This window comes from Lacerta agilis, chromosome 1 (genome assembly GCF_009819535.1).
Source record: "Lacerta agilis isolate rLacAgi1 chromosome 1, rLacAgi1.pri, whole genome shotgun sequence".
NCBI lineage: Eukaryota > Metazoa > Chordata > Lepidosauria > Squamata > Lacertidae > Lacerta > Lacerta agilis.
Genome location: NC_046312.1, coordinates 41330343 through 41352778, shown reverse-complemented (window position 1 = coordinate 41352778; position 22436 = coordinate 41330343). Strand labels below are relative to the sequence as shown.

Genomic DNA, 22436 nt, shown 5'->3' with positions numbered 1-22436 from the left:
GTGACAGGTCAGTATGCCTGTGATCAATACCTACTACTAATAGCAGTAGTGTTTCTGTTATTTAAAAAAACTTCACTACACATCTTAATCTTGACTTCTATGCCATCTCCTGCAAGGTTGCTTGGGTAGAAGTAGTGTTTGGACAGAGGAGAGGTAAATATCAGTACAGTCAAACCTCAGTTCTCGAATGGCTCTGTTTTTGGACGTTTTGGCTCCCAAATGCCAAAAAACCTGGAAGTAAATGCTCCAGTTTTCTAATGTATTTTGAAAGCCAAACGTCTGACGTGGCTTCTGCTTGAGTGCAAGAAGCTCTTGCAACCAGAAGTCATGCATCGGTTAATGAACATTTCAGAAGCCGAACAGGCTTCAGGAACCAATAACGTTCTACAACCAAGGTTTTACTGTATTTATTAGTGTACTAAGGGCTGTGATGGTCTACTTGTAATTAGACCATCACAGTGTATCATTTCCAAATTTTGGATATAAATTGTTTGATTCAGAGCTGCTAAATTGGTTCCTCTATAGCAGGGGTATGTAATCTGCAGCTCTTTAGATGTTGAACTGCAACTCCCATCATCCTCAGCATTATGGCCAATGGCAAAGATAATGGGACATGTAGTTCAGCAGTACAGTGGTACCCCGGGTTACGTACTTAATCCGTTCCAGGTTGCAGTATGTAACCCGAAAAGACGTAACCTGAACAATTCGTTCTGCGCATGCGCAGTCAAAAAAAACCCCGGAAAAAACCTGCAAAAAACGCTCTGCGAATGCGCAAATCGCGCTCGTGCCGGGTTGCGCTTCCAGGTTAGCGGAGTTCGTAACCCGAAAAGTAAGCAACCCAGAACGTACGTAACCCGAGGTATGACACTATCTGGAGAGCCATTCATAAGTTATGGTAGCCACCTCTGCTCTGCTGCATCAAAACCAACATGGGGCTGCTTTGACCGGAGCTTGATTGGTTTTTTTCATGCTTTTTAGTGCTTTAGGATTAGAAATGTTATGTTGTTAACATCTTAATTATAGAAGCCAAAAGCAGTCGTTCAACTAGAGTATCTTGTACTGCTACTTGAAAAATTAGAATGAGAAGGCATAGGTTAAAACTTAACACTGATACACATTTACGTAGTACTTCAGATTTGCAAAGTATACGTTTGTCTTAAAAACAGTTCTGTAGTTGGTTGCTAGTATTACCATTTCACAGATGAGTAATGGAAATGTATGACCAGATCCTACCTATCTTTTAACTGAAAGTAAGCCTCACTAAGTTTAATGAAGTCAACGCCAAAGTAAGTGTTCATAGCAGTATAACCTCAGTATAACCTCAGTATAGTTTTATCCATTCACATAGTCTTTGAAAAAGGTGGAACTTGAACTTCCTTCCCAAATCCGAATCAATAGATTTCCCAGCAAAAAAAAATCTACTTTGTTGTTTGGCAACCATGAATATGTTGTTCTTTGACTTTAGATAGCCACAGATTCAAATCAAAATGAAACTCAACTATAATCGATTTTAGTTTTTCTGTTTACTGAAACTGATGCAAAATTTAAAGAAAAAGTAAAGTACAGAAGAATATTAAATTCAGATTGATTGATTTCCATAATCTGGTGGTAAAAATGCTTTCACTTTAGTGGAACCCAGCACAGTAAACCTAAGACAATTCTGTTCCAATTAAGCACAGAAGCAACTGACCCAACGAAGCAAAACCACAAATGTCATGTACTGGCTGCGAAGCGACCTGTGCACTAGTTTTGTATAAGGGTCAATGGTCTGTGTGACAGAGATGTGTATATCGCTAGTGTGTCACCCCTTGGCTGTGTTTTCTACCACACAACAGCAAAGTTTGCTACATACAATGGTACTTAAAACAAACACTTGTGGATTTGTTACAAAGCAGCTCTTCTCTCAGAATTAAAGTACCGGTAGTTTTTCACCTATAAAAATGTGTTAAGCTGCTGAAAAGTCATTCATTATCAGTTTGCTCATTTCTTTATGTGGTAGGTAGGTTTTTACCTGTGTTAAGTATATTCTTGTTCAGACTCCTATGTTGATTTCAATCTTCGTTGTTATATAGTAATTCTTTAACTATTCTTGAATAAGGCTTTTCTACAAACTTACTAAGTTAATAATGCCTTTATTGGGCTAGAGCCTGAACACTTTTTTCAAAAACATGTTGTCCATTTGAGATTACTGTTTTACTATCCTGAACCTGTATCCTGTGGCATACAGGTGTTTTAGTATTGCAGATCTCTCCAAAACTACTAAATTCCAAATACCGGTAGTCTTTTTGGAGAAGTCTCAATCAAATATCTGATTAGAAGCTTGTGCAGATTTTAGATGTGGCATAATCCACAACCCAGAACTGATGGTTATATGGGTTTGTGAGGGATTACGTACTCTGTTGTTTTTTCTTCACCTGCCATTATGTGAGAATGCAACAAAAGTCAAAGTTTGACTAACAGCGTAATCCAATGGTACTGCTATGTCAATGCCACTGATGTGAATGTAGTAGTAGCTTAATGTAGTTGGGATCCCTTACACTCCTAGCAGCAAAGTCAACAGCAAAATTATTCCACTTTAAAGAAGAACATAACAACACTGACGGACTCCCCCACAGCATCCCTGGCAACACTGCTTACACCCACAAATCACAGCGTCATGTGTTAATGATGCCTGCACACTGCACAGTAGACAGCATTGGAAGAAACCAACACACTTACTGTGGTGCTGGACACACATCTCTGCTGCCACCCTGCCTCACACACCAATTTGGCAGTCACAAAGACACACTAGTGCCCTTAGTAGTTCACACTACTATCCTGCAGCCAGCATAGTCCAGCGGTTGTCACCAATACCTATGCACTCCAGGGCTTACTGAAGTTTGTGTCCACAAGCATGGATAGCCTACAAATAGTCACACTTTCATCAGGCAAGGGCATAGGGGAACACAGGAAATGTTGCCTGGGCTTTTGGCCCTTTATTTGAAGGGTTCCATTCTGGCTTTATTTAGTGGGCCAAGATTTGTTAGATCTCCCTTCCAATTTTATAGGTGTATTTTGAGTTTTTTGGTTGTTCTTATTTTTTTAAATGTAAGTTGCCTTGGGTCACTCTGAAGTTTAAAAAAAGAATAGTAAGTATGGACGCTGCAAGTTGCGACACCCAAGCATATCTTTAGCTCATTTGGAAGACATTATTTGATGTATTCACTCAACTTCTACACCTGCCCTGAAGTTTGACAAACCTAGGATGGTTACAAAGAAATGACTATAAAACCATTGCATACAAGATATAAACAATCAGCTGCAAGTTAATGAAAACATTAATATATAGCAAGCAATCACAACACAACCTCTGAATTTTAGCTCACCCAAACCCAAATCTTTGGGTTTCCCAGGAGAAGAATTCAAGGCCCAGTAGGCTATGAGAAAGGGAATGATACCAAGAGGGAGCAGCTAGCCAGTGGACAAACAAGCAATCACGGTAGCCTCAACAAACTCCCGGGGAGCAACCTTATGAGCTCCCTGGTAGTCCAGTGGGAAAGATCATAAAAATGGGAAATAAGGGATAGCAGTTCAACTCCTAGCCTAGGGATTTATTAAACTCACAAGGCAAAACACACATTTTTGCTACCTAGCCAAGCAGCCAATAGTCTTGGAAGCAAAAAAAGGTAGAGATAACATGCCACACTTCACACTCAGTAGAGCAGCTCCCTAAATTAAACATCAACTGGAGAAAAACCTAGAATGGAACCTTTGTCACCCGACAGCCCTGGCAGATATAGGACTAGGGTGGATTTATTTAAAGCTTTTGCTCTGCAGGCCGACTTGTTTTACATACATGAGGTCCCAGGTTTGAACCCGTACACAGACTCCCTGTGAAGGAGGCTGGGAGGAGCCTGTCAACACAGGCACACCTGAGATTGTCAGGGATTCACACTGTCTGTGTTGGGTGCCTTTGGTAGCCAAGCCAGAAATTGTGGCTTCTACATTCCTGTCTCTTCTGGCTCGGCTGTTGTGTGGCCAAGGAAGCCCCCATTCCTACAAAAAAGATTGATGGGAAGCCTGCCAATCTACGCAATGCACAGCTGAGGTGTTCCAGAGCAGAAAAGGCAAGTCCTACATGCCAACCTAGCAGTTCAAAAGCACGAAAGTGCAAGTAGATAAATAGGTACCGCTTTGGCGGGAAGGTAAACGGCGTTTCTGTGCGCTGCTCTGGTTTGCCAGAAGCAGCTTAGTCATGCTGGCCACATGACCCGGAAGCTGTACGCCAGCTCCCTCGGCCAGTAAAGCAAGATGAGCGCTGCAACCCCAGAGTAGAGTTGCCAACCACCTATTCTAGTAGGGCTCCTGACAGTGGAATAGCACCTGCACCCATCACTGTATCCCTATGCTAAGTTTGGTTGCACATAATTTGTCTTGTCAAACAAAATTGAACTTATAGGAGCCCTGCTAGATGAAAAGGTGGCAACCCCACATACGAACAGCTGGATGTGCAAATGTTTGCTGCTGGTCATTCTGCAAGATTTGCTTATGGTCTGGACTGTATGGGAGTGGGCAGGATACAGAATGATAATCCGCAGTTGCATAATACAGTAGTACCTTTGCCTAAGTACTTGTTATAGGTAGATAAGCTAGCTGTTGAGAGAGACTACCATCATTTAGTTGCTCTCTTTCCTGCTGGGGTGCCCCTGATTAGTTTTATTTTTATTTTTTAATATATAAATGAATTATAAGAGCCTTCCACAACCCAGTGCCCTCCAGATGTTACTTGACTGCAACTCTCACTATCCCTGGCCTGAGCATTGCACATAGTGTCTGGATATGGTGGGAGTTTTTAGTATAGTTTAATATTGCATAGTGTTCCTGCAGAAGGGTTGATATTTGAAATGTGCTGGACTCAAAACACTATCTATCTATCATCTATCTATTTAAAAGAATTTATTACACTACTGAGACTACTCTATATTCAGAGTATACATTCGGAGTGTTCAGAAATAGAATAAAATACTTAATATAAAAGCAGTTTTAAAATATGAAAATCAACATGAATTTTAAAATGGCAGAAATGAAATAGATCAATTTGGGAAGGCTTGGGAGAAAAATAAACAGGCCTTCGTCCACAGATCTAAGTGACTCTGGTGGAATGGAGGGAAAGAAACATCTTCCCAGCTACTGTTTATCAGACGCTCTGCTTTTTTCCTGCGTTTGGTTCCCCTGATATCTCCATTAGAAGAGTCAGCTATTAGGGAAAGATAATGTCAGTCATACAGTATTCACCCTTTGCAAGGAGTTGTGGTGGAACTTGTTATTGTGCAGGTCATATGCCAGAGCACAGATTCTGGAAAGGAAAAAATGGAATCATGAATGTTTAGTTAGCAGTAGTTAGAGGAGAGCACCTCTATTTCACCAGCAAAGTGAACTTTTGCATTTCATTGTCTGTTAAGCGCTTGCTTACTTGCATTTGGGAATTCCTAGCTGATAGAGCTCCTCCTTTCTGCACAGCAAATCCTTACCCCACAGTTCCTAAGTATAATACAGTGGTATCTTGGTTCTCAATTTGAATCCGTTCCGGGCGTCCATTTGACTCCCGAAACCATTCGAAAAACAAGGCACAGTTTCTGATTGGCTGCAGGAGCTTCCTGCACTCAAGTGGAAAATGTGTCAGACATTTGGCTTCTGAAAACATTCACAAACCAGAATACTTACTTCCAGGTTTGTGGCGTTTGGGAGCCGATTTGTCTGACAACTAAACCTTTCAGGAACCAAGGTACAACCGTACACTAAACCTTTCCTGTCATTGTTATAGGGTTTTGAGCTGGTGGTCACAGACCAGAACCAGGCACTGTTGGAGGAAACTGATTTTCTAGATCCATTTCAGTCAGGGTTTAGGCCCAATTTTGGCACAGAAACTGTTTTGGTCACCTTGTATGACAACCTCTGTCAAAAGAAAGACAGGGAAAATATTTTCCTGTTAATTCTCCTCGACCTCTCAGTGGCTTTTGGTACAATCAACCATGGTATCCTTGTGGAGTGACTGTCTTGAGGTGGGGGTGGGGGTGGCACCACTTTGCAGTGGTTCCAGTCCTACTTTGGTGGTCGTTTCCAGAGTGTGATGTTTGGGGAGTGCTCTGCGGCCCCATGGAGCCTTCAATGTGGGGTTCCACAGGGTTGATTTTTCTCCCTCTATGGTGTTTAATGTCTACATGAAACTGCTGGGTGGGTTCACCCAGAGTTTTGGAGTTCACTGTCAGCAATATGCTGGTGAAACACAGCTCTATTTCTCCTTTACATCTGCATGTGTGGCATTGGATGTGCTGGATTGTTGTCTTGCCTCAAGAATGGACTGGATGAGAGCCAAAATACTGAAGCTCAATCCAGATATGACTGAGGCACTGTTAGTGGGTGATTCTCTAGACTGGATGGATGAGAGGTTGCCTGCTCCTGATGGGGTTACACTCCCTCTGAAGGAGCGGGTACGTAGCTTGGGGGTACTCCTGGATTCTTTGCTGTTGCTTGAGGCTCAGGTGGCCTCAATGGCACAGAGTGCCTTCGTCAGCTTTGGCTGGTGGCCCAGCTGCTCCCCTATCTGGACAGAGATAGCTTAACTTCTGTCGTCTATTTTCTGGTAACCTTTAGGTAAAATAAAAACTGTTCAGTTTTATTTGGATAATGCAGATGCATATTGCTTTTATGTAAACCGCTTAGAGACTTTTATTACATTAAATGGCAGAAAAAGTTAATTAATAAATTATAAAATAATATTGAAACTTGTGTTTACTTTTGCGATTATATACCGGTATTCTGTGAGCGGTGAAGTCGGTCGTATGCAATTTCTGAACTTCAGTGTTAATGTCATAAATAAGTTGTGACATCTGTGTTGTGTTATCTGCTGGCAAATACAAGAAGAACTAGCATAAGTCCAGTTCAATAAATAAATATCACGAGAACTGTTGAGATATGTGAGCTTGTATGCTGCATTATGCAACAGTTGTAGTGGCTTACCATGGTCTTGGAACACTAGATGTTTGTGTATAGCAAGCCAATTCACATTTTACTACATTATTTCTGTATCACTTGTGCTATTATGTATCCCTGTCAATGAACTACTTATATTAGATTCTAGAATAAAGAGCTCTCACATCACGTCAGATAGATGATTTTTAAAGTCAGTGGAACACTTTCATCATTGACTTGTTTGCGATGGACCCCTCTGTGGGATTCTCCAGCATTGTTCTCGAGTGCATGTTTAGTTCACACAATGTGTCTCTTTGGCCTCACAGAATGGGTTACTTCCGGGTTTCGGCACTCATGCATGCGCAGAAGGGCTAAATCACGCTTTGCGCATGTGCAGAAGCACCAAATTGTGTCACGCGCGTGCGCAGACGCAGTGGCACAGTTTGTGAACGTGCCTCCCGCATGGATCACGTTCGCAACCCGAGTGTCCACTGTACACCTAGCTCTTTCCTGCAGCTGTACATTGCAGGGGATGATCAACAGGGTTGGGCAAACCTCCTTTTGTTACTTATCTTCTCCTTGACAAACCCTTCCAAGAAGCCCCTGGGTTCCCAAGGATGCTATTAGAAAACCACTGATATTCCTCAGTTTCAGACCAGGTCTTTTTCATCTCTTTGCCAGGGGGCTAGATGAAAGGCCAAATAAAAAACAGTTATTATTTTTTTTGCAACCTGAATTATAATCCCTGCTGATAAAATGTGATAAGACTTAAGTGAAACCATTTGAGCATTTTTTAATCACATGATGTTTAATTTTGTTCTGTTACCTAGTTGGACAGTCATGGTAACAAACTTTGAAAATGTAATTCCAAAATGAAATATACCACAATGACTATTGGTATAGAATTTAAATAGGACATGAGCAACCTGATCTTCCAAGCACATGCATTGACAGGCATTACAGGTCAACCCAATATAAGCCACAATAAAAAAAAATCCCCGTCTCTTCCCCACAAAAAGAAACAGGATCCCGCGAATTTATTACTTTTTATATATATTGTAAACCACCCTGTCATCCTTGGATGAAGGGCAGTATAGAAATTGAATTCACAACAACAACAATATTTTTTGTGTGAAAACAAGGACTTCAAATAGATGTGATGATGCTAAATAGTTACATTCTGTTTTGGAGCAGCTGTGCGTTAGGAGGCAACTTTGCATGAGGAGAGGCTTGTTCTATGGCCTCAGAGCTGGGTGCAAGAGAGGATGGCAACTGCACAGAGCTGGCAACGCCCCTCTATTTGCGATATCTGGAGAAAGCTCTGCGGTTGGATCATTTTTTACGTCAGACTTCCGCTATCTTCAACAGGAATGTATCCAGGTACTAAAAGTTTTTTACCTTACTTCGATTTGTGAACACATAGAAAAGAGGCGTGTTATTGTTTTCATCTTAAGTGTGTGGGATGAACCCTGGCTTGAATTCTGACAATATTTTATGGAAAAGGAGCTTTCCCCCCTCTGCATGCCCCAATTCTCCCCCCTCCCCCCAAAAAAGATCAGTTCCTAAGGGTTAAGGGACTGTTGGGAATAGTGTGGGATATAGTGGGAGGGTGATGCAGATGAAGGGGGTCAAACAGCAACTGCAGATTCTAATCAGCAGAACTGGGTGGGGATTAACAACCCTCTTCCGGTTTGGCCCTTAAACTGTAGTAGAGAATGACAGTAGGTGGTGTGTTTTTTTAATACATGCAAAAAAAAATAATATAATTTTCACATATGAGTGGTTTATGTAAAATTTCTGAAAATTTTGAAGTCATGGAAGCAAAAGGTTTCCTTTGGGGAGGAAAAGGAAATATTGTGCACAACTGAAACATGCTTAGCTTCCTTTTAAAACCTGAGCTTCCTATAATACTTTTAAGAGCCTGAAATGTATCGTGTTTAATTTAGTTAGAATTTTAAATTGTACTCTTTTTTCATATGTGAATTTTTTTTCATATGTGAAATTATAAATGGCTTAATCTTGTTCATAATATAATCACAAATATATCCAGTGATGGAGCAAAATGAGCATTTGTTGAGATGGAGCATCGCTTGCCCTTTTTGCTGTGATAACCATTATTTTAAACTTTATTATAGTGATGAAAGTGAAGATGGATTGGATGACAATCCTCTGCTTCCTCAGCCTGGGAGTCCCTTGATACAAGTTAAAGAAGAACCTACAAGCTCCTTGCTTGGGGAGTCATCTGGAGCAGGAAGTTCTGGAATGCTAAACACACATTCGCTCAATGGAGTGTTGCAATCTGGTAAATGTGCTTTACAATTAATTTTAGTTTGCATTGGGTGAGTAACTTAGCCTTTGACAGTAGATGTGTATTTGCGCCAAGGACCAATATGCTTGGCAAATGCAGAATTTAACTATCCACTTTCAAATGGATGAAGGCTAGTAGCCTTCGTTGTCACTGCATATGTATTTTTTGTACTTAAGGCAGGGATAAATGCTTTCTCCAGCTAAATCTGTTGACTCATGTGAATAATACCATTTTTTTTATCTTACTGTGTTGTTTAAACAGAGCCAAAAGCAGAAAAAGGGAATCTATACAACTTTTCCAAATTGAAGAAAAGCAGAAAGTGGCTAAAGGTGGGAGTTTTATTATTCTGAAATCCAAATGTGTTTACATTGATACTTCTGTTACATTATTTTATGATGTAGTTACAGAAATCAGGAAGCTTTCTAAAAACAGTGAAGCTGTCAAAGCACTTCACCATCTGTTAAAACTTCTTGGCTTCATGGAATTGAGAGGAATTAATTTTGTTAATCCTACATTATCTGAGCAGTTGCTTGCTTAGAATTCTAGCATTATTTACCTGGTCAGTTGCCCTAGAGTGATGCGAAAGGCATCAAAAGAATCTCTGAGTTGGGCAAGGCGGAGATGGGGAATCCTGACATGGGAGTTTCACAATCTTTGTGCGCATATTTTTTCTTATTATAATAAAAGTTTCTTAGGTATGCAAGCAGGTGAGGTAGTGGGAAGATATGTTAGGAAATATTAAGGTGCTTAGGATGGTCTGTAGAATGTGTTACTTGCTTTTTTCACAACCTAACAGTCATAAATAGGCAGGCATTTTAAAGGAATTATTGTACACTAATCTGGTCATCTTGCTCACTCTTGCTGACCTAAAATCCTCTCGATTTTGGCAGAGCATTCTCCTGAGTGATGACTCCAGTGACAGTGAGTCAGCAACTGATGAGGATGGGGAAGAAGGGGATGAATTTACTCTATCTAGGGAAGAACTTCACAATATGCTGCGACTGCACAAGTACAAGAAACTGCATCGAAGTAAATACAGCAAGGATAAAGAGGTAAAATTCTAGAGCGTAATTTGTCCTTTGCCAACAATTTTGGAGAGTAGGTTTGCTAACCTGTGCCCTTCAGTACAAAAACCAGGCTTTTCATCCTGTTAGTCTTTCTTTTTAGAGTAGTGAAAATATTGCTGGCTTGCAAAGAGGCATGGGGTCATTATTTTGCTCATCCCTGCTTCTTAGTGTGACATACAAAAGAACACAGCTTTCTTTTTCATACTGCGAATTTTCCAACTCACCTGTGTTCCTTAAAACGCTTCCCAAGTAAAATACATATTTATAACAATTGAACTCTGCTTCAGTTACAGCAGTACCAGTATTACAGCGCAGGTTTGCTCTCCACATATGATCCTTACTATGAGCAACAGCGCCATCTCATAGGACCCAAGAAAAAGAAGTTCAAAGAGGAAAAGAAATTAAAAGGTAGGCATTGTATTGATTTACTTTCTTAAGATTTTATAAGGGTAGACTTCCTTTCCTACTGGGCTTCTAAACTTTTGTTTTTTCTTCCACTCATCCTTCCCCAGTGTATTATACTATACTTATTTCATAGACTTGCATTCACTTTCCAGCTAATTATCCAGGTATATGTAACATCTTGATGCATCTTTGCCAAATCTTTGTCACAGCTCAATTTGACTTCCTCATTGTGTTTATCATCCAGTGCTTTACCGGCTGCACTGGCTCCCGGTGGAGTACAGGGTTAGGTTTAAGGTGTTGGTTTTGACCTTTAAAGCCCTATGCGGCCTAGGACCCTCCTGGTATGCCCCGCGGAGGACCTTAAGGTCCATAAATAACAACACTTTGGAAGTCCCGAGCCCCAAGGAGGTTAGATTGGCCTCAACCAGGGCCAGGGCCTTTTCAGCTCTGGCCCCAGCCTGGTGGAACGCCCTATTGCAGGAGATCAGGGCCCTGCGGGATTTGACATCTTCTGCAGGGCCTGCAACATGGAGTTGTTCCACCTGGTCTTTGGGCTGGACTCCGTCTACCCCGCTCTTATTTATTAATTTATTTGACGGAACCCCTTATATGGGATTTGTATATTAATTTTCAGCATGGATAGTTTGCCCCGGTGAATATTTGATGTTTTCCCCCCTTATGGCTTTGATCTATAGGCTACCATTAAAACGAGGCTGCATTTTAAGCTGCATTTTATGGTGTATTCTAACTTATATTTTAATCAATTGTTTTTGTTTTGTTTTTTATGTTTTTACTGTATTTATATTCAGTGTTAGCTGCCCTGAGCCTGGTCTTGGGTGGGGAGGGCGGGGTATAAATAAATTTATTATTATTATTATTATTATTATTATTTTCTTTAATGTTTGTGAATAGAATTTCATTTGAGAGAGGAAAAGTTATTTTGTTCCCACAAGATATTTCTGTATAAAAATGAAGTGAGGATTGTTCAGCCTCAGTAATTAAGATTCTACGTGATTTCACTACAGACCTGCAGAGCAGTGAAGAATTAGCAGATGTTATACATAGGATCAAGAGCAGGTTTTAAAGCAGTCCTCTTCCTATCTGTTATTGGAAGGAATAGAGCAAAAAATCATGAATGAATAATAGTGGCCTCAGTTTGTCAAGGGGTAAACTAATCATGTGGCCTTCTGTTCTCATGAAGCTAAGTTGAAAAAGGTGAAAAAAAAGAAGAGACGGGATGAAGAACTCTCGTCTGAGGAGTCTCCACGGCGCCATCACCACCAGACCAAAGTTTTTGCCAAGTTCTCTCATGATACCCCTCCACCAGGGTCCAAGAAAAAGCATTTATCCATTGAACAGTTGAATGCTCGCCGGCGCAAAGTATGGCTGAGCATTGCTAAAAAGGAGCTGCCAAAGGTGAGCCTTGTCAGTAATAAAGAATGAAATAAATACGTTTGGCTGGCAGAGAGTCAGCAAATGCAGGAATGCAGAATAAGGTGAGGTAGAAGGCCAGGCTAATATTGTATTATTGGTCAATTGCAGGGTTGGCAATATTGGTTTATAGCCGTCTGCTTTTAGGGTGTTTTTACTTTTTACATTTACTTTTCTGGTTTTGATTTAAATAAGCAACGTTTGCTTACCTAGACAGAAGCAGTAAACCAATATGGCAAAAAGAGTGAAAGAGAGGGACGTATTCAAGTTCATAGAAGGAAGCGCATGTAAAATTGAATCTCTTTGATGTGATAAAACTATGAGTTGATGTAGAGAAGAAATAATTGTCCGTGTTGTGGACTGGTTTATGGGAATGGGCTAGAACCTCACAAATAATGAGCTTACATATAGCTGTCTGCTGTTAAGGCTTCAAGGCTGGTGTCACAAGGTAATTGGGTGGAAGAGGTGAATGCCCATGGTCTATGTTCCCATAAAACCTGGGTTGGTGGGAGCTCTCAACAGCCAGCCAAGCCGAGGTCAGCGTCTATTTGGGCTTTTGACAGCAACTTGTTCCATTGCCCAGCCTACTGAGATTTCAGTGTAAGCATTTGTTAATTAGCTGGATAAGTTAGTGTTTGTTGTTTTCTTACCTTCTGAGCTATTTTAATCGTGTGTAATTTGTAGTTTTTCTCTCTTGTAGAGTTTTGTTTTAGTAAAGTCTGTGTATGATTTTATGAAATTTGGTCCGGTCTGAGTTCCTAAATCCTTTAATTCCAACCATGCTTTTTGGAGCAAGGGTCATCCACCACATATGTAGTTAAAAGAAAGAGAGTAACATGTGTAGAGTGAAACTTAGTCATTTTACCATAGGAGGAAAAATTGTTTTCAGGAATTAAAGGCAAATAACATACTTCCTTGGTGATATTGATCATAGCTTTTCATGGGGAGGGGAATGTTTATTTGTGTTTTATTTAGCTGTAGCATGCCCCGTAGCTTGATAATTTTTATAATAGTCAGCTGTCTATACAACTCACACTTTGATATTGTAATTCAGATATATTTGGAAACAGTAAAAGCAATGATTTCCTGAACTCTTTCTTCTTTATAGGCATACAAACAAAAAGTTTCTGCCCGAAACCTGTTTTTAAGCAACAGTCGAAAGGTAAGATGCATCATACATTATTTTAATACTAAGACGAGATGGAAATTTACTTCTGTTTGTGTATTATAGGAGTTTATATGCCATCATTCAAATAAATTACCGGGGGCTTACAATACTAAATCAGAAATGCAGCCCAAATCATTAGAAACATAAAACCCCTTAAGACCAAAAGAAGCAGATAAAGCGATTGAAGTAAAGATGTTGAAAAAATTAAAAGGGGGTTGTCTGGCCCCCAAATGCCATCAACGTAGGCACTAGGCAAGCCTCCTTGAGAGCATTCCACAGTTTTGTGCGATTGCTAAAAAAACAAAAAACAAAACCTTTCCCCCATAACCACATGTTGCACCTCAGATCACAAGAGAAACCAGAAAAAGACATTGATTGTGTGGAGACAGGCAATATTTCTGATATACTGGTTCCAAGCTGTGAAAAGCTTTATAGGTCAAAGCTAGCACTTTGAATTTGGCCTGTAACCTAACCTGGTGCCAGTGAAGTTGATGAAGCACAGGCATAATATGACTCAGTCTCAGTTTGCTATCTTGTGGTTGTATTTTGAATTAGCTGCCATTTCCAAGCAGTCTTCAAATTCCATCTTTCCTACCTTTCCCTTGGTAGCTGGCTCACCAGTGTATGAGAGAGGTGCGTCGAGCAGCTATCCAAGCCCAAAAGAACTGCAAGGAGACTCTACCGAGGGCACGGCGCCTTACGAAGGAGATGCTTCTTTACTGGAAGAAATACGAGAAAGTGGAGAAAGAACACCGCAAAAGAGCAGAGAAGGAGGCACTGGAGCAGCGCAAACTAGATGAGGAGATGAGAGAGGTGAGACTATATCACAGATAGATGAAAATTTGGGCAGCAGAACCTAAACTCAACTGCAGTCGTTGCCGTGCTCTGCATGTCAAGAGAATCAAACACACTGCAGACCAGTTTTTATTTCTTTTTGTGATTGTGATCTAACTGCTTTTGTTTAATTCCCAGCTAAAAATGCTATGCCCCTCTCAGTATTACTTTTAGATTACCTGTGGCTGCCCAGGTGTTCTTGAACTCCATCTCAGCCAAAAGCAACTGGTGGGCCAACCTTTCCTCACCCTTGACCTGGGGGAAATACTTTTAATGTTTCTGGATGCATTTGTGCAGGTCTGAGTGATACTTTTTAAGTGCATCTGATAAGCCAGGTGTCCTTCGCCCTGCATAGCACAATTTTCTGTGCTAGGCTGCTGGTACTTATAATACTGGTTTTCCTTTAGTTGAGAAATAAGATCTCTTTACATGCCCTGAAGAGTAATCTTTTATTGTGTGCAAGCCACTAAAGAGAGGCCTGGTTGTGTTTCTCTTCATCTGAAAATGTCTTTTGTTTTTGTTGCCATCTAAGATCTATTTTCTGTTTTGATTTTGTATAATCCAGCCAAGGCCTATTTTACCATACGGTGCCTTTTCATAAGATTTTATTTCAAGGTTAGCAAGAAAGAACAAATGTTTTTGCAGTGGTAGGGTGATTGTCATCACTTTGATATTAAAATGGTACAAGGATATAATTAAGTCTTCAATATGTTTACAGTCATTAAAATTATGTGTATTGTTTTAACTTCTTTTGAGGTTACTTTAGTGTATGTCCCGCCGAAGTGAGCACTTTTGTGATTTCCTGTGTCCTTCTGTAACTTTATTTTAGGCTAAACGGCAGCAGAGAAAACTTAACTTCCTGATTACGCAGACTGAGCTGTATGCCCACTTCATGAGCCGCAAACGTGATATAGGACACGATGGAATCCAGGAGGAAATCTTGAGGAAACTTGAAGATAGTTCTGTCCAGAGGCAGATTGATATTGGTGGAGGAGTCGTAGTCAACATTACCCAGGAGGATTATGGTAAGGCGTTGAACTGAATTCTGGCATGATTTACGTGAATCATGCAAGTCATTGCTGTATTGCAGGCTTTTGGATATGTGTGTGTTTGGCCTATCTATGAAGCCTTGAGATTAATCCATGTGGACTTTTTCTTTTTCCAAATTTGGTGGTATTTTCAGATAGTAACTACTACAAGGCTCAGGCCCTCAAGAATGCCGAAGATGCCTATCGGATTCATCAGGCCCAGGTAAGTACTCGGAAAGAACAATGGAGAAAAGTGTTCTGGAGTGCCTGAAGCAGGAACGGGACACTTAAGCTTGCTTTATATATTTCTAGGTTTAGTCTGTGCACCATAAATCTGTTAATTTGGAATTCTGTGTCTATCGAAACTATGAGAAAGCTGGCTTCTGCTGATTTTAAAGCATGAGCAAGTGAACGGGAAATATTACTACAATGAGTTTGTTAACCCTGATTCTACTCATGTAGAAACTACTGAGGTTTGTCCACTGGTAATGGTGTTCCACTAAGTTTTCATGGGGTTATAACCCCCCCTCCCATGCTTCTCCTTGTTTAGACACGGTCATTTGATGAAGATGCTAAAGAGAGTCGGGCAGCAGCCCTTCGGGCTGCCAACAGATCTGGCAGCGGCTTCGGAGAAAGTTACAGCCTTGCCAACCCGTCTATCCGGGCAGGAGAGGACATTCCACAGCCTACCATTTTCAATGGTAAACTGAAAGGTTACCAGCTGAAAGGCATGAACTGGCTGGCCAACCTTTATGAGCAGGTATGCTATTGTTATTTGAAGCTAGTTCTTTGAGACGAGTTCCTTCTTGGTATAGCTCCAAGGAAAGGGATGCATTGCAAATAGATGAACTGGGCTCATAGTCTTATAATTAAAAAATCCTTTATAAGCACAACTCAAGATAAGGTATCAGGGATAACCTGACAGTTTATCAGATATTATGGAACTTTCAAATGGCATCTGATGTTTGAGGGAGGGTAGCAGGCTTCAGTAATTTACTGGTTTTCTAGCTGTCTCTTGGGCATTTTAGTTTGTCTTGCTCAGACTAGATTTGTAAAGTGGCTATAACTCTTGCAGGGCATCAATGGAATCCTGGCAGATGAAATGGGGTTGGGTAAAACAGTGCAGAGTATTGCCTTGCTAGCACATCTGGCTGAGGTAGGTGGATTCTTTGTCTTTTACAACCCCTGTACTTAATATGTGGTTTAAATGGACCTTAGCTTATACATTTCTGCATTGACATTTATTTTGAGTCCATACATCTCCCAAATTGACCTGCTTTGCTATTCTTAAGTGCCTTTCCAGGACTTATACAGCTGCACGTTTTCTGTGTTCCCTGGTATTAGTCAACCCCCTCCCGATCTATAGCCCTACTGCTCCATTATCTTAGCTGAGCTTTGTATATATTTTTCTACATAATTTCCTCATAGCCTATATATTTTCTTTATACACAATATTTCATTTTAATGTTGTTTCGGATATTGCTTCATTCAGTTAAGTTTTCTTTCCTCTTCCAGAGAGAGAACATCTGGGGACCCTTTTTAATTATTTCACCGGCTTCCACCCTAAACAACTGGCATCAGGAGTTTGCCAGATTTGTTCCTAGGTTTAAGGTAACAAGCATTCTAGAAATGATTCCACAAAGTTAACTCTTCCTGTTCTATTGTATGCTTATACTGAAAATTGAGAGGGTGTAAGAAGCATGTTGGTTCATTCTCTCCCCTCTTCTCCCCGGCCTTTTTAGCTGTAATTTCCTAATTGTTTTCTAAATTTCTGGTGAATAACCTTTTTTGGGTCTTTGTACACTGAGAGGATTGTCCCATCACCCTAGTGCCTAGCCCACAAGTCCTCCTACATGTTTTATCGTGTTTTTAATATTCTGTTGGGGGCCGCCAAGAGTGGCTGGGGTAATAATAATAATAATAATTATTATTATTATTATTATTATTGTTGTTGTTGTTGTTGTTTATTACTAGAACTAATCTAAAGCTGTTTCACACTATACATGGCAGCTGGCTTCACCACCATTTTTCATGGTAAGCATGTAAAGTGTGGAGGGAAGAGAACATGTCCCTAAGCAAGCTGCAGACAACAGCCAGAGGAGTGCAACTCCTTGGTATGTGTACAATGTCTGTTTGGGGACTGTATGTCTTTACTTCACACTTTACATATTTATCACAAAAAACCACAATTTTCATGTGGTTGTCACATAAAGTGAAAAGCACCCTAGAGAAACTATGCATACATACTCATAATTTGTTTTATGCTATTCCTATCTTAATCAGCAGATGGCAGCGTAGCATTAACTGTATTACATATGAAAGAGAAATTGATGCTGCAATCAACTTTCTATTCTTGTTCAGCAATTTCTTACAAATAGGATCTCTGCTTTTAGACATATTGTTGCATTTTTCTTTTACAGTATGAATTGCACTATGATTTCAGCCTGCCATCATGAAAAAGAATGCTTTATTGGATTTTTTTTGGGGGGTGTTTTGCTTAGGGCAGAAATATGAAATAGTTCCACTTCTCTTCAGGTTTGTTAGAAAGCACTTTTTTGACATTAGTTTGTGTGTACATTCTAGGTGCTACCTTACTGGGGAAATCCACACGACCGAAAAGTGATCAGGAAATTCTGGAGTCAGGTACCTCTTAACTTATTTTCAAAGCCTTTCTGGTTCTTGTTCATTTACAATAGACTGTGAAGATATGTTCCCAAAGGACAAATGATAAACGTATCCCATTATGCTGTTCCCATTTTCAGTTTTAGTTTAATATTCATCTTCCCTACGATACCTACCTCTGTATTTCTTCTAAATCACATACTGTATAGCCTTCCTTTTTCCATGGTCCTTTAAGTCCCAGTTCTCACTATTCCGCATTATATATCCTATATTTCTCTTGCCCAGTTGCAGCATCTATGCTTAATCTCCCCTTTCCTTGTGTGCTTCTGTTCTGAACTTCTGGGAATTTCCCTTCCCTGCTCCCAACTTTTGAACTCTTCTTATGAAAGAACCTGCTACTACTTTGGCCCTGACACTTAGAACAATGTAAGTGGAAGTCTGACAATAGCAAGCAGATTGCTTCCTGAGTGGTAGAACCATATGTCGTGTTGTAAATCATTATGATGCAGGACCTTCCAGTTAGGAAATTGGAGGTGTACTTTTAAGGGGGAGTACCAACAGTGTTCTTAATGTAGTGTGTGGATTCCCCCCCCCCCATTAACTCAGGCATTAAATATAGAAAAAGATGGGGAATGTAATGTGTGAGTTCCTGAATACAGATATTTTACCTTAGTATCACTGACGAGTCAACTCAGTTTATATAACAAAAATATGTTTTCATAATTGCAGAAGACTTTGTATACTCAGGATGCTCCTTTCCATGTCGTGATCACCAGTTACCAGCTTGTAGTCCAAGATGTGAAGTATTTTCAACGGGTGAAGTGGCAATACATGGTGCTAGATGAGGCACAGGCACTGAAGAGTAGCTCTAGGTAAGAAGAAGAAGAAAATCTTGAGTCTTTTTGGCCAGTGATAGAAAAGGAAACATGGGTGTAACAGATTTATATTACAGTGGAACCCCTACTCACGTGTGGAATCCGTTCTGGGGGACCGTTTGTGAGTTGATCCGGGTCGCTGGTAGAAGCGCCGTTCTGTGCGTGCACATTTGGTGGCAGCGCCGTTCTGCGCATGTGCAGACAGCAGAAGCCGCTTCTGCGCATGTGCGAATCGCAGCAAACCCGGTATTTACTTCCGGGTTTGCCGCGGTCGCGAGTCGAATTGTTCGTGAGTAGGGGCGGTGGTAAGTCGAGGTTCTACTGTATCTTAAAATGCTTAATATTGCAGTTCTTTTCTTACATATTTTTCCATTTGATCAAGCTCCCATGACCTAGTTTGCATATACAATGTTGTGATAGCTTAGAGGGTTATTTTAAAACAACAACAACAACAATCAAGCAGTATATAAATTTTGATACATAAATGTTAGTACCCATACTTTATCATCCCAGATTCAGGAATCTGGGCAGATTGTGACTGGAAAATTCACTTTTTCAACTAGATGCAAGAATGTTTTCCCAATGTCTTTCTTAACAAGTTATTGAGCTGGAATTGATCAGTAGCACCCGCCTCCTTGAAATTCTTGGGGTTGTGTTAACTTACTTGAATGGAAAGCTGTCCTTTTCCTGTGAGAAACCTGGCAGCGTCCCAAGGCAGTAGTCTACATCAGGAATCCATGGTACCTGCAGGACCTTGGAGAGCTCTCAAACTCTTGCTGAAGCAGCCATAGAAGACGCTGTCCCTGCAAGCACTAGATCCAACTGAAGACTTTACAAACTTTGACTGAACCTGTAATGCAGTAAGCCCAGCTCCCCAGAGATGTTTCTTGGCTCCTTTGGGACTGGAGAGGCAGGCTACTGTGAGAGAGATGTCTCCCCTGAATCTTAGGATAGTAGTAGGCCTGTATCCTCCAGCCAAGAAGGTGCTCGAGGGGATTCTGGTAATTCTTCCCACAGGCACAAAGTCAGAGCCTTGTTCTCCTATGAGTCCTCTGTAGCACAGTGTACAATCCCTGGGTATTATTATTATATTTATTTCATTAATTCCGTTCATATCCCAACCTGCCTTCCAAAGGAGCCCAGGTTGGGAAACACATAGCTAACAAGAAATATCCAAAGATGGTTAAAAACATTATCTCAGCCAGTGATTTCAATGTTGCCAGGGGCATTATCTTTTTGCCATTAAATGCCTGGGTAAGCAGGATTGTTTTTAAATTCCTTCTGAAAGGCAGTAATGAAGGACACAGACCTACCTCTCCAGGGGAAGCATTCCATAAATGGGGAACCACCTTTGAGAAAGCCCTGTCCTGTGTTAGCTCCAACCGAGTTGTGGCCTCACCTGCCACTCAGTAGAGTCTGAGATGGGTTGTATTGGGGAAGGCAGTCTGTTAGATACTTGGGTGCCAAGCCACAAAGGGATTTGTATGCTAGTACTAACACTTCAAATTGTGCCTGGTAGTTCACTGGCAGCCAGTGCAGTGCTTTCAGAAGCAGTGATGCCTGGTCCCATAGGCTGCCTCGCCAGCCAGACAGCAGCCCTTTTCTTCACTAGCTGCAGCCTCTGCACCATCTTCAATGGCAGCACCACTACAAACTGCAGGTCACGACTGAAGCTAGTGGTCAGATGTATTTATGGCTCAGTAACGTTTGACATCATTTGTTTATATCACAACATACGGTTTACATTATGTCGCATCTCTAGAATAACTTCAGGAAAGAAATGGAATGTAGGGACTTAACATGATAAGAAAATTTTATGTAGTCTTTTCTCTTTCCTAGAAGATACCTTATGCATTAATGTTCTTTCTGAAAATATAAAGTGGTGACTTCCTTTATTGCCACTTTTAATCATAGCTAAATTCTAATAATTAAAATAACATTGGTATTTCAGCGTTCGTTGGAAAATTCTGCTTCAGTTCCAGTGCCGAAATAGACTATTGCTGACTGGGACACCCATCCAAAACACTATGGCTGAGGTATGCATGACTCCCTCCAGTTCACACTATTCTAGATTAATTTATAAACAAAGATATTCTGATCAGTATCATTCTAGACAATCAATACGTTTGCTTCGGGAGAAAACTCCACACAGGCGGAAGTTTCATTTGTTGCTTGGGCTGCAACAGTTCTGTTATTTTCTGTTTAAAAGCTAGCTTCTCCTTTTTGACAGTGGGAACTTTTATAGTAGAAATCCACACACGTGTGCTCATGTCATTCCTGTGTTCCTGGACACTGTACCATAACAATAACCAGGGATCAAGTGAATGGAAGTATTATATCCCATTTATTGGACTGAAAAGTGTTAAAGAAGCATGATAGATCAGTTAATTGGTTTTTCAAAGAATAAATGAATGATTCTGTGTTTTCACAATTTCTTAGGGACTTTGAACATCTGCATAAGCTGACTGACTAGGATAATGAAGTTGCTTAAATTTTGATAGGTGCTGCACAGATTACATATATTGATAGTTTAACTGTTCAGCAGAAACCCCTTGAATAGCTGTGTAAATGGCCCCTTCTTCAGCTTGTGGTACAGTTACTGGTCACAGATTACTTTTTCATCCTTAAAGTTCTAGTAGATGCAAAATCTTAGTTGTAACGCTGCTGGGTTAGTTGCACATGGTCTTCTCTCTCCCTTTCTTATTCTTCAGGGCCCCAGAAGGGGGCACCCACTATGAATGAGGCAGCAAGGGGTGCTTTTACTGAAGTGCAAATAGGCACCCAGTCACCCTTTATGCATCTACTGAAAATTTACTATGAAGGGTGGGAGAATTGGCAGAAGAGTTTCATTCTGCATTTGAATCACAGTCAGGTCACTTTCTTTATGCATCTGGAAGATAGTTATTCTGTGTCTTGCTTCTTTATTTACATTACCCTGTTCTCGTCTCCTAGCAGAGGAGCTTGCTAGTGACCCAGATGTGTGTGACTCTGAGACACCTTTCATAGAAAACAGAATTATTTTAGTGCAATCTGCGTAGTTGCTCTCTTGCTGACCTCTCTTTCTGGAGTTCACTCTCTGCCCATAGCTTTATCCTAGTGGTTGGGTATGGAACTAGAAAAGGGAAAGACCTGTTTCACCCTACTATCAGATGTGGAGAGGGGCTTCTCTGTCATAGTTATTGAAAGGTTTCCTTTTAAGTGGTGACAGAGTTACTGGCAAGACTCTATGTATGTATACTTGGTGGGCTAACTTCTAGTACTTACTTTTGCTATTATGTTGCAGCTCTGGGCTTTGCTTCATTTCATTATGCCAACACTGTTTGACTCGCACGAGGAATTCAATGAGTGGTTTTCTAAAGATATCGAAAGCCATGCAGAGAACAAATCGGCCATTGATGAGAGTGAGTATTGTGCAGGAATCTGTCTTTTCTGCATGATAATTCTGCAGCTTGAGCAGAACTTCCCACAGTGACCAAAATTAATTGTTAACTGTTCCTTAATTGCTTTTTAACTCTACATTCAGATAGACTTAATATGTGCTGCTAAGGATTGTTTTTGTGGAAGCTGAGATAAGACTACAGATGAGTTTTTGGAAAGAGCAGCAGTAGCAGTTTTTCACATAGGGAAGGAGAATACTGCAGTCGCTGAGATTTGGGATAGTGAAATACTTCCTGGGTCAACATATAGATAAGCTTTAGTATTCAATCCTACAAGATCTAGTGATGGACACTAAATTGGATGCCTTTC

General features: G+C 40.6%; 1 protein-coding gene across 4 annotated transcripts in view; it reads left to right on the top strand.

The window, feature by feature from the left end:
- Nucleotides 1-22436, top strand: part of INO80 (INO80 complex ATPase subunit) — a 57214-nt gene that overhangs the window by 1218 nt on the left and 33560 nt on the right. For 3 of the 4 annotated variants that reach the window (XM_033145528.1, XM_033145523.1, XM_033145532.1), the window contains exons 2-18: nt 8146-8331; nt 9087-9253; nt 9521-9588; nt 10150-10311; nt 10614-10734; nt 11933-12147; nt 13271-13324; nt 13940-14143; nt 14994-15189; nt 15348-15415; nt 15743-15952; nt 16268-16348; nt 16708-16803; nt 17776-17835; nt 18544-18686; nt 20641-20725; nt 21973-22090. In XM_033145528.1, the coding sequence (XP_033001419.1) occupies nt 8189-8331; nt 9087-9253; nt 9521-9588; nt 10150-10311; nt 10614-10734; nt 11933-12147; nt 13271-13324; nt 13940-14143; nt 14994-15189; nt 15348-15415; nt 15743-15952; nt 16268-16348; nt 16708-16803; nt 17776-17835; nt 18544-18686; nt 20641-20725; nt 21973-22090 (2191 nt within the window). In that variant the 5' untranslated portion in view covers nt 8146-8188. The remainder of the gene's footprint in view (nt 1-8145; nt 8332-9086; nt 9254-9520; nt 9589-10149; nt 10312-10613; nt 10735-11932; nt 12148-13270; nt 13325-13939; nt 14144-14993; nt 15190-15347; nt 15416-15742; nt 15953-16267; nt 16349-16707; nt 16804-17775; nt 17836-18543; nt 18687-20640; nt 20726-21972; nt 22091-22436) is intronic. The other variant, XM_033145530.1, reaches the window with a different exon arrangement.